Source organism: Mytilus edulis, chromosome 14 (assembly GCF_963676685.1).
Source record: "Mytilus edulis chromosome 14, xbMytEdul2.2, whole genome shotgun sequence".
NCBI classification, from domain to species: domain Eukaryota; kingdom Metazoa; phylum Mollusca; class Bivalvia; order Mytilida; family Mytilidae; genus Mytilus; species Mytilus edulis.
Window position 1 is genome coordinate 49,041,847 of NC_092357.1, and position 12,648 is coordinate 49,054,494.

Here is a 12,648-nt window from a genome sequence, read left to right on the forward strand (position 1 = left end):
AAATTGACTATAAAGGGCAATAACTCCTAAAGAGGTCAATTGACCATTTTGGTCATGTTGACTTATTTGTAGATCTTACTATGCTGAACATTATTGCTGTTTACAGTTTATCTCTATCTATATTATTATTTAAGATAATAACCAAAAACAGCAAAATTTCGTTAAAACTACCAATTCAGGGGCAGCAACTTAACAACCGGTTATCCGATTCATCTGAAAATTTCAGGGCAGATAGATCTTGACCTGATAAACAATTTTAACCCATGTCAGATTTGCTCTAAATACTTTGGTTTTTGAGTTATATATGCCAAAAACTGCATTTTACCCCTATGTTCTATTTTTAGCCATGGCGGCCATCTTGGTTGGTTGGCCGGGTCACCGGACACATTTTTAAACTAAATACCCCAATGATGATTGTGGCCAAGTTTGGTTAAATTTGGCCCAGTAGTTTCAGAGGAGAAGATTTTTGTAACAGTTAACGCAGGACGCCGCCGGACGCCAAGTGATGAGACAAGCTCACTTGGCCCTTCGTGCCAGGTGAGCTAAAAAAGGAATTCTTAAAGCTTACTTTGACAAATTTTAAACTAACTTCATTTCAACAAGTTTAAATGACATGTTCTAAAATAGAGCTAAGAATTGTTTGCATTGTAGTAAATTTAAGTCTTTGAAATTTTATTCAAATACGCTATTGAACATCACTAAAAGCCAATAAATACAATAATTTTGTGTTTTATAAATTAGTGCTTTCAATAAATAAAAGTCGTCATAGATCAGTCGGTATTTAAAATGACATGTTTCATTGCTATTACAAATATGTCATAATAACATGACAGAGAGTTTTGTTTCGGAATATTCTAGATAAATATACAAAAATCAAATTTTAGACAATGTAATTTCCTAAGCCTGGAAATGGCTAGTCACATATAGTTAACGGCGTTTTTTCTCACAATGACGTTCTACCTCCATAAGCCTGGATATGTCGTGGCTGGTCACATATAAGAAAGAACTACAATTGCCATTTTTTTCTCTCTTCTATATCTATCTTCAATTCTGTATGCTCTAGTTGCTTGTAAAATTGCCAAAATATCTATTCATTACATATTTGAGTGAAGAGAGACAACTCTTGAAAGTTAAAGCATGGGAGACAACTTTGCAATTTTGAAAATATATACCAACCACATTTATGCTCATACTAAGGATGTCAGGTGAATCAGATAACAAATCCACAGCTGATTTCTTCAATTCCTGTACAGGTGTTTTAGCAGGTGTCTTTTTCTTAGCTCCACCGTCCAATTGACCTTGTGAAACTATACCAACATTTCGAACTGAGGAAGACTTTGGAGGTGTTCCAAACAGCAGGAAGCTTTCATCAGAATTTCTACAAAATACTTCAATGTTAAATCCGATTTCCTTGCAAGTTTTTTCCCTCAAATAAGTAAAATAAAGTTGTCATTTTTCAATCTTATATAGACATAAACTAAAACTGACTTTCTTTTCCTCGTCTTTCTTTGCTTGGAAGTATTTTCTAAATGTCAATCTATTCTTAATCTTATAAAGACAGGATTAATGAAATTGGAAACAACCATAATTTAGGGATGACATCAACAGTTCAAGGAAGGATAAAAAACTTAATTCACACAGCTTTTTCACTGATCCTCCCCCCCCCCTCTTAACTTAATTTGGGAAAAATTGATTGACTCATATGGATATATGTAAAAATCAATGTCGAATAACCAAATCTTGCTGCAGTTCATCCCCCCTCCCCCAAACTATTTGAATTAAGTTTTTTTTATCTTACATTGATCTTTGATGTCGTCCCTTACAGTTGGGAACATTTAGACAGGAAATGAGAGAAAAGAAATCTTTTTTAAAAAAACTTATCTTATAGTTCATCAAACAAGAGGATGTTTCCCAGCTGTAACGCTCTCATTTTTTTAACAATTGAATTCAATTCCAGGTTTCATTTAGAACACAGCTTAAGTAAGAACAATAAGCGCAGCAGAAATTAACAACTAAATAAAACAAGAGGCTCTCAAGAGCCTGAATCGCTCACCTGAATTTTTTTGGTTTAATCTCTCATCAATGATTATTTTGGCTTTTCAATTTATTTAAATGTTCTTTGAATCGTCCTATTTTCTTCAAAAGCAAAAAAAAATCATTTTCTCCTATGTTCTATTTTAGCCATAGGAGCTATGTTTCTTGACATACAAGGAAATGAAATATAAAATTTATACTAGATACTCTGAAACTCTGAAACTCATTTAGCCTAAGTTTGGCTGAAATTGATACAGCAGTTTCATAAGAGAAGATTTTTTAAAGTAAGTCAACATGATGAACAAATTGTGAAAAAAGTCTTTAAAGGGCAATAACTCCTAAAGAGGTCAATTGACAATTTTGGTCAAATTGACTTATTTGTAGATCTTACTTTGCTGATCATATTTGCTGTTTACAGTTTATCTTTATCTATAATAATATTCAAGATAATGACCAAAAACTGCAAAATTTCCTAAAAATTACCAATTAAGTGGCAGCAACCCAACAATTGGATGTTTGATTCATCTGAAAATTTCAGGGCTGATAGATATTGACCTAATGAACATTTTTACTCCATGTCAGATTTGCTCTTAATGCTTTCGTTTTTGAGATATAAGCCAAAAACTGCATTTGACCCCTATGTTCTATTTTAAGTAACGGCGGCCATGTTTTTTGACGGATCAAAAATCAAAGCACACACTTTGTGCAGGATAATCTAAGGAACAACCATGCTAAGTTTTAACCAAATCCATTCAGTAGTTTCAGAGGAGAAGATTTTTTAAAGTTAGCAAATATGATGAACAAATTGTGAAAAATTGTCATTAAAGGACAATAACCCCTTAAGGGGTCAATTGACAATTTTGGTCATATTAACTTATTTGTAGATCTTACTTTGCTGATCTTTTTTGCTGTTTACAGTTTATCTTTATCTATAATAATATTCAAGATAATGACCAAAAACTGCAAAATTTCCTTAACATTACCAATTAAGTGGCAGCAACCCAACAATGGTTTGTTTGATTCATCAGAAAATTTCAGGGCTGATAGATCTTGACCTAATGAACATTTTTACCCCATGTCAGATTTGCTCTAAATGCTTTCGTTTTTGAGATATAAGCCAAAAACTGCATTTGACCCCTATGTTCTATTTTAAGTAACGGTGGCCATGTTTTTTGACGGATCAAAAATCGAAGCGCACATTTTGTGCAGGATATACTAAGGAACAATCATCTTAAGTTTCATTCAAATCCATTCAGTAGTTTCAGAGGAAAAGATGTTTGAAAAATTGTTAACGCCGACAGACGACGACGGACGCCAAGTGATGAGAAAAGCTCACATGGCCTTTTAGGCCAGGTGAGCTAATTAAACAGATTAAACAGTCAAACAGAGAAAAAAAAGCTTAAAATAAGAACAATAAGCGCAGCAGAAATTAACAACTAAATAAAATTAAACAATTAAACAGTCAAACAGAGAAAAAAAAAACAATGATTTAAAACACTATATGCATGCATTGCACGGGCATGAGCTGTTTTTTAGATCCCATTTTTGTATCAATTTTTGGTATTGGTCAAAAGATGTTTCCATTAGCCAACGGTTAAGCAGCTCATTCCAGATTTGTGCAGTATTATAGTGAAATGATCTCAAACCATACACAGTAGTTCTGACTATCGGGATCACTGCTGCATGTGTTTCCTGCGATCTTAAATTACTGTAAATTCAGAAATTATTGTGAAGTTTTTATTTTTGCAAAAAATACAACAGGGTTATAAATGCAATATTTATACTCGCATTCAATTTTTTTTGATGAATTATAAATTCATATATTATTAAAAGGATTTTTCTCAATAATTTAATCAGAGCCATTACTTTTAGGCGTAAGTGCTTTCTAATTATCCTATCGTTTCAGATTACTATTTGAGGAAGATTGTTGCACAATATATATCATAAATTGACCACATATTACATGTACAATTCTGATCTCACATACATATGCTACTTACATTTCCCTCAGTCGCTCCAGTTTCATACTTGCTCTTCTGATATCTATGCTAGCTCTTCTTGGATCTATAAAGACAAAATAATCTTCTGTAAAAACTTAAGTTACAACGTTAATACATTATTTAATGTGCGATCAAAATAAGTTATAATGTTTTATATCTTTGAGTGCAACATCCTTTTACTGTACATTCATTTATTTTCCTGGGAATCAATTTTTGATGATCTAGGAAAATTTTTGTGATTATTTGACTTGAGAAGTTCTGCAAATGTCTGCATACAAGCCTATACACAAAGAAAATTTATACTTCTTGGTTGACCTGTAGCCACAAAAATTGTCATCCAACAAATAATAATAGATCCACAGTAATATTTCACACTAATTTTTTCGAACAATCATGTGATCTCAAAGGGTTGTTAAAAGAAAGGCATGGAACAGCCAGTAGCCAGCAGCATAAGGAAAATTCTGTTTGATATATATAAATGGAAGATGCAGATGAAATTGATTTGTCTGGTAAATTCATTGTTGTTGCAATATTTAAACTGATACACATTTTTTGTTTAGTCTTCGAGTACATAACCTTACCATCTGGGGGTAGATTGACAAGTGGGTCAAACTTCACATACAATGACTGTCTATTCAATGTTGAGGGATCCTGAAACAGAAAATGAACAAATGTTTAAAGCAGCAGTGGGCAATTTTTCAAATGGATAGTAATACAAAAAAGAAGATGTGGTATGATTGCCAATGAGACAACTATCCACAAAAGACCAAAATGACACAGACATTAACAACTATAGGTCACCGTAGGGCCTTCAACAATGAGCAAAGCCTATACCGCATAGTCAGCTATAAAAGGCCCTGATGCAACTTTACAGAAAATATCATTGATCTGTCACAAGTAGTTCAGAACTCCTATAAAACTAACTTTAGCAGAAAATTTAACAATAGTTGTTGGTGCAGTCAGGCGGACAAAATTCAATTTGTTTCGCTTTAAATTTTATCATCCTTTTTAAGGTGACAGCTCTTCATTTTTAAATATTATATTGTGATATAATCCTGTTAAGTCTGTTTTCTATCATATAAATAATCAATAGATATGTCTAGATGGCAGTTGGCAGAAAAGGAGTAGGTTCAGTAAGACCCCTTTTTGGCCCCAAAATATAGCAGTTTTAAAAAATTGTTAAAATGTAAACCTTTACTTATTTATTGGACAGTAGAATGCTTCTGCTACATAAATATGGACTGTTTTTGACAATACAATGCACATATATCCGGTACTAGCACCATTAAGTCATGCTAAATTACTGAAATCCTCATAATTGTAGCATTTTAGTTGAATTTTAGACGGTTTTCGTGTAAAACGAAAGTGGCCGCATTCGTGTTCATCCTTAATATTGAAATATAAGTTGTATTTTATGATAATATATAACATATATAAAGGTTGAGGATGAACACGGATGCGGCCACTTTCATTTTTACCAAAAACCATCCGAAAAGTGATATTTTTCTGCATATTAGGTAGATTTTTCATATTTGAGCTTGAATCGGATCGTTTTTAATGACTAAATCTGTTAAAATCTTTCACATAAACTAATTAATTCAAATAGAATAGACACTTAAGTGTTTAAAAAGTGGTCAAAATCTTTCGTCAGATGAACCTGAAATTTGAGGCCAAAATCGGTCCTTACCGGACCTACTTCTTTGTCTCATATCAGCAATAACATGTACTTAGAAGTGAGAAAATGGCCCAAGTTTAGTCTGTTTTCTATCATATAAATCTAATTACAACAATCAATGCCAGCTGTTGGCAGAAAATATGTCTCAAATCAACTATTAAATATACTATGAAATGAGAAAATGGTCCAAGCAATTGAATATGTTCACTTACTGATGTACATGATCCAAAACTTTCTAAAGCATCCCAGGAGGCTGTGTCATTAAAAACTGGAAAAAAGTAAATGTAAGTAAATACAAATGTATAAGTGAATATAAGTAAATATAATACTGGGGATTTATTTATTTTCGTGGGTATCAAATTTCTTGGATTTCTGAAAACTTGCATAGTCGTAGATATTTGATTTTGTGGTTTTACTTTTTTCTGTACAGAACCTATTGAAAATATGTAAATCGTTGAACATATGAATTCGTGGTTCACCTTTACTCACGACATCCACTAAAATTGGTATCCAAAGAATAATAAATGAATCTGCAGTAATACAAAAGTTTAACAACCTTCCAGATGTTTGCAATTGTGACAAGGGTGACAAGGTAGAGAATTACTTTAAAAATCGGTCAATTATTTTTGAAAATCTGTCTGAAGGAGTATCTATAGGAACATCTCAAGGAAGATGGAAATAACATTAACATTGGGTCATTATAAAATGGGGCTACAATCTATAGAACCAATATCAGAATTTCCATTACTGTATTTGACATTAACTCATAGTTACAATTTCCCTGGGTCCTACATGTATGTATGTTTTGAATGATGAAGCAGCCTTATGTATATATATTTTGAATGATGAAACAGCCTTAAGAAACACTAGATGAGAAATGCTAAATTTTAGTTCTCAATACTTTTCTGTTTTTTTTCTTAATCATGTTAATGATTAATGAATGCTAAGTAAAACTGCTAGATCTAGCAACTTGTCAATTTAAAGCTTTTTTTAATAGACCAATTGAGTCTTTGAATCCTTATTAGTTCAACCTACCATCACAAGCTGGTTTAAACTGGTCTTCATCAATGCTAAGTCCTAAGTTTAGTAATCCACCATCTTGTTTTCTGAAGAAAATAAAAAAAATCCTGGTATTATAGCAAACACTACAAGTAAAAAGTTATTTGGTACCTGTCCTGTCACAGTTATGTGACTGTAACAAAATAGACCCGATACTAGTCAAAGTGACTATCAGTGTAATTTTTTTCGATCTTTTACAACATACATAAGATAGTGAAAAACAAACAATTTTTATCTCTACCAGTTGGACCTTGAAATACATATGACATTTGTTAATTATTTAACTATTGAGAGAGCATCAATTGTTATTTGTTAATTATTTAACTTTTGAGAGAGCATCAATTCAGAAGTTCTAAAAATAGCAAGCTGATAAGATTTGACCTTCTGCTGTGATTCAAGCTATCCTTCACACTTACAAGATATGGTGTGATTGCCAATTACTGAATTAGACAACTACTAACCAGAGATCAAATAATGCAGATGTTAAAACTGATTGCCTTTAAAAAAAAAAGCAAAAAAAACCATAACACCTCTATGATCTAGCTAGGAAGCTATAATGTAAAACAGTTAAAATTTTAAAGACCATAAATCAAAAAACAAATGTTCCTTTTACAAATCATAAGCCTTTTGAAAACATATTCAAACAATTTTTCTCAAAACTACAAACATTCCTGACAAATATATTTACATTTGATTTTTGTATATTGTCATGATTGTGGATTCATTATTATAGGCACTTTTAGTTTATTTTGTGGATAAGTAAACAACAAATCACAAATCTACTATAGCTTGCTATGCTTGGGATTAGGGGATTTAACCATGAAATCAAATATATACATCTGAAACAACAGTTTTCTCTCAAACTACGAAAATAAATCAATCCACAGTATTCTTAACCTCCTATTAACTTACCCTGATAATTCTGTAGCGCCTCTTTTTGAAGTGATGTTTACAGCTGGACATTGTGGCGAGAAAGGATTGTTGTTTAAAAAGGCATCTGCCCCAATTGCCTGTTTTAAACTGTCCTGTATTTTGACCTCATCATTCTTTGGTGAACTGGGTACTTTAGATTTAGTTGCAAATGGGTCAATGTCATCTAAATTTTTTGACGGTGAATTTTCAATTTTTGATTTTGGTGCAAATGGGTTCTCCTCTGAGCTTGTTGTTGGAGAAATAGGAACTTTTGATTTAGTTGCAAATTGATCATCTTTTGAGTTAATAGCTGGTAAATTAGCAACTTTCAAATTTGTGGCAAATGGGTCCTCCTCAGTGCTAATTGTTGGTGAGTTAGGAACTTTAGATTTACTTGCAAATGGATTTTCTTTCTGGTTAACTACTGGTGAATTTGGAACCTTTGATTTACTGGTAAATGGGTCATTGTCTGAATTTCTAAGTGGTGAATTAGGAACTTTTGATTCTGTAGCAAATGGGTCTTCCTCTGTTTTTACTACAGGTGAATTTGGAACTTTTGTTTTTGTTGCAAAAGGATCTTCTTCTGAGCTAACTACAGGTGAATTTGGAACTTTTGTTTTTGTTGCAAAAGGATCTTCTTCTGAGCTAACTACAGGTGAATTTGGAACTTTTGTTTTTGTTGCAAAAGGATCTTCTTCTGAGCTAACTACAGGTGAATTTGGAACTTTTGTTTTTGTTGTAAATGGATCTTCTTCTGAGCTAACTACTGGTGAATTTGGAACTTTTGTTTTTGTTGCAAAAGGATCTTCTTCAGAGCTAACTACTGGTGAATTTGTAACTTTTGTTTTTGTTGCAAAAGGATCTTCTTCAGAGCTAACTGCTGGTGAATTTGTAACCATTGATTTAGTTGTAAATGGATCATCATCTGATTTCTTAAGTGGTGAAGTTGAAACTTTTGTTTTTGAAGCAAAGGGATCAGCCTCTGCACTTATTGCTGGTGAATTTGAAACATTTGGTTTCGCTGCAAAAGGATCATCTTCTGAGCTTTTCAGTGCTGGTGAATTTGGCACTTTTGTTTTTGTAGCAAAAGGATCAGCATCTGTGCTTATTGCTGGTGAATTCGGAACTTTTGTTTTTGTAGCAAAAGGATCAGCATCTGTGCTTATTGCTGGTGAATTCGGAACTTTTGTTTTTGTAGCAAAAGGATCAGCCTCAGTGCTTATTGCTGGTGAATTTGGACCCTTTGGTTTCGTTGTAAAAGGATCTTCTTCTGAGCTTTTAAGTGCTGGTGAATTTGGCACTTTTGCTTTTGAAGCAAAAGGATCCACTTCTGTGCTTATGGCTGGTGAGTTAGGAACATTTGATTTCGTAGCAAAAGGGTCCACCTCAGAAATTACAGTCGGTGAATTTGGAACCATTGATTTAGTTGCAAATGGATTTTCTTCAGAACCTATTGTTGGTGAACTTGTAACCTTAGATTTTGTTTCAAAAGGATTTTCATTTGAATTGATTCCCGGTGAATTTGCAACCTTTGTCTTTGTAGCAAACGGATCCTGGGAACTTTGTGCTGGTGATTTAGGTAACTCAGCCTTCATATCAAATGTATTCATTGATTCACCATCAGATTTTGGGGAGTTTGGAACCTTTGACTTTGTGGCCATTGGATCTTGTGTTCTATCCAATATTGGTGAATTTGCCACTGTTGACTTTGTGGCAAAAGGCTTGGCAGCAACAGCAGGTGAATTTGCTACTGTTGACTTTGTGGCAAAAGGATCAGCATCAAGAGACGGTGAATTTGCCACTGTTGACTTTGGGGCAAAAGGATCACCAGATACAGCTGGTGAATTTGCTACCTTAGTTTTGGTGGCAAATGGATTCATCTCTTCATCAATGGAAGGTTGGTTTTCTGTACTTTTTAACATTGGTGAGTTTATGATGTTTGGTTCTGATACCAACGAGTCAGCTGGCAATTTTAAAGGCGAGTAGAGAAAATTTGAATCGCCATCTGATTCAACCAATCCAATATCTGATTTTAAAGCGGCAAATGGGTTTTCTTTCACAAGTGTTGATTCAGAAGTGCCACTTGTTGTGTTAACCTGTGGCGAATTAGCTAATTGTTTTGTTGTCGCAAAGGGATCTTTTATATTTTCAAGATCTATGTCATGCAATTGTTTGTTTTCTTCAATTTTGGGTGAAATATCATCAACTTCATTTTTGCACTTATTTTCAATCACTGTTAAGTCTTTGTCCTCTGTCTGTTTGCTTTCATCGACAGTTAAGTCCCCTTCTCCTGAATGTTTATTTTCAATAACAGTTGTATCCCCTTCCTCACAAAGCACGTATTCTGAGAGAGTGACATCAGCAATATCTTCTAATTTTATATCAGGTAGTTCAATGTCTTCTAACAGCTTTTCACTATCACTCTCAGCCTGATTATCCTCAGAAGCTATTTTTTCTATTTTTTGTGAAGAGGGAGAACTCGACAAGCCCCCTTTGTTTTTAAATGGATCAATAGTATCCAAATTATCAAAATCTACCGAATATGCCCCAGACTTAGCTGGGATGATTGGAGAACTAGGTGTTTCCTTCTCAACTTGCTGCACATTTTCATGACCTTGAGATGATAAGTTGTCAGCTTTTTCTTTACAATCATCACCAGTGTCCTGCGTCTCTTCTGAAACCATTGGTAATGAAGGCCCTGTCACTGGTGTAACTTGACTCTCCTCCTTGCTGTAAAGAGATAACACTTTTTTTTTAAATAACAACATACATAATTTTAGGTTATCTTGATCACGTGGTAATCATTCCTTCAAAAAAGGCTGTCAGTGACCTATAACTGTTGTCAATTTCTGTGTCATTTAGTCTCTTGTGGAGAGTTGTCTCATTGGCAATCATACCACACCTTTATTATATGAGAGAGATTACAATGAGATATGAAATGATATACATTTCCAATGTGCATATATGTCCTATTGATGGATCTACACTGATACTCGAACTTGTCAAAGCCACAGCTTTTATCTACATTGGATATATAGTCCGGCGGCTTTGTGAAAAATTGTGCACATCCTGTTACAAGCATGAAATTTGGCATAGACCTTCCTCAACTATTACTCTTTTATTTCAGATAGGGAGGCATTTGAAAAAAATGTCTCACTTCCGGTAAAATCCAAAATGGCGGACGTCATACTTAATTCAGCCCAATATCGAAGGCTAGCGTGTAAAAATGTCCTATTATCATGCTACTATCATAATATTTGGTACAGACCTTTGTGTTTTACTACTTTTTGATAAATTAAATAGATTAGATGTCTTCAGAATCCCCACTTCCGCTTAAAATCCAATATGGCGGACATTGTACTTGAATAAGCTTATTTTTTAGGGAGGGTAATTGAAATGTGTTTTAACGTATTGCTACTATAATTACATTGTATATGAACCTTTCATTGGTGCTTCTGATGGAGACAATGTATAAGACATATGTCTTAAAAAACCTCACTTCCGGAAGTATCCAAAATGGCGGACAGAGAAATATTTATTTTTTATTCAAATTTTCAACTTTTTTCAAAATGTAAAGAAAATGATTTTATTTTGTGCTGGTCATTAAACTTTTGGCTTTAAGATATCCCCAAAACCACTTGTTCTAGCATGTTGGAAATGCTTAGATATAAATTTGACACTTCCGGTAAAAATATGACAAAGATGAGTCCTCAATCTATTTCTTCGAGTTTTGGATAGATTGATTTAAACCAAAAAAATCACTATAGTACTAAAAAATATTTAAAGTTACTACTATTTGGCCAAGAATACATGCTTATTCACAGTCACCACCACATGCACACAAGGCAGTGCACGGGAGACCCGATTTTCCACATTAAAAATAACCGCGGCATCTTTTCTTACACCCATAATGTACAAGCTTCTGAAAAAATGATGAGGTCTCAGAAAGAGTTTTTTTTAAAAGGGACCCTCGTTGTCCTTTCGCAATCCATTAGTGACAAGACTAGGTAGCATAAGAGTCAATATAAAGCTCGTCTCACTAAACACCTGCATTAGTATATTACACGTTTTACATGCTTGAAAAGACTAGAACAAGTTGTGGGAATAGCCTCACTTAAAATGAGTTTTCCCTTTTGTGCAAAAATTGACTTTCTTGCTTCGTTAATCATGTTAGATCTGATAAGTTTGTACAGTACAACCCCGGTGATTTAGGCTGATCAATCATCATTCTTTATGTTAAAGTCACATCTTCAAATACCATCAATGTCTCCCACGTAGTCTTTTTTTTCCCTTTTCAAGCAAAGAGAGAACAGTATCACAACCCGTCATAAGGTATGGGTCAGAAATAAAAGTGTGTGATCACTCATTGTCTAGTGCATTTGAAAGGCCATTGATAGAGATTAATTTTTGCCTCCCCAAATACAATCCATAGTTCGTCTGCCCCTATGTCACGGAATAGCGAAATAGTATTGACAGCATCATCAGTGACTGTTAATCATGACTCGTTTAAGTGTGTATTTCACTGCATCAGACACATGCACCATGATTTAAGTGTCAGTCTATTTATGTTAACATGGTGCTACACTTAAAATACATCACATGGTGAAAAAAGATAGAATATCCTGAGCATTTGTTGCTACAAATACCATACTCATCAAAGACTTCATCCACTCTTGTTACAGTCTCACGGTATTGTATTAAGGTAAGGACATAATACCCAATTATCATACTCGTTAGGAAACACCTTGAAATTGTAACAACAGTGGATGTAGTGTTGGATATGAGCATTGAAAATACTGGTAGTTTGAAAGCTGCTAAAAGAAGCAAGGGCAACATTTAGGGGAAAGGGAATACACAGACGAACCCAGGATTAAAAACATCCTCAAAATTGGGAAATTTTTCTGAGAGATGACGACAGTAAGAAAGAACTTTTAAGTTTTCATTCACAGGAGCTTGCTCAATACAATT

General features: G+C 33.7%; 2 protein-coding genes across 11 annotated transcripts in view; one reads left to right on the forward strand and one right to left on the reverse strand.

Annotated features, from left to right (window-relative positions):
- LOC139502704 (transforming acidic coiled-coil-containing protein 3-like) overlaps positions 1-12,648 on the reverse strand; it is a 40,973-nt gene that overhangs the window by 22,710 nt on the left and 5,615 nt on the right. For 6 of the 8 annotated variants that reach the window (XM_071292264.1, XM_071292258.1, XM_071292263.1 and 3 more), the window contains exons 3-9: positions 7,681-10,410; positions 6,745-6,815; positions 5,922-5,977; positions 4,616-4,685; positions 4,035-4,098; positions 3,686-3,742; positions 1,177-1,378 (exon numbers count right to left, since the gene is read on the reverse strand). In XM_071292264.1, coding sequence (XP_071148365.1) covers positions 1,177-1,378; positions 3,686-3,742; positions 4,035-4,098; positions 4,616-4,685; positions 5,922-5,977; positions 6,745-6,815; positions 7,681-10,410 — 3,250 coding nt within the window. The remainder of the gene's footprint in view (positions 1-1,176; positions 1,379-3,685; positions 3,743-4,034; positions 4,099-4,615; positions 4,686-5,921; positions 5,978-6,744; positions 6,816-7,680; positions 10,411-12,648) is intronic. The other 2 variants (XM_071292260.1, XM_071292261.1) reach the window with 2 other exon arrangements.
- LOC139502705 (high-affinity choline transporter 1-like) overlaps positions 1-12,648 on the forward strand; it is a 55,045-nt gene that overhangs the window by 3,428 nt on the left and 38,969 nt on the right. For 2 of the 3 annotated variants that reach the window (XM_071292267.1, XM_071292265.1), the window contains exon 1: positions 5,873-5,993. The exons of the other annotated variant lie outside the window; for it this stretch is intronic. The gene's annotated coding sequence lies outside the window, so the exon portion shown is untranslated. Of the gene's footprint in view, positions 1-5,872; positions 5,994-12,648 lie in introns of those variants that run through there. 3 annotated transcript variants of the gene reach the window in all.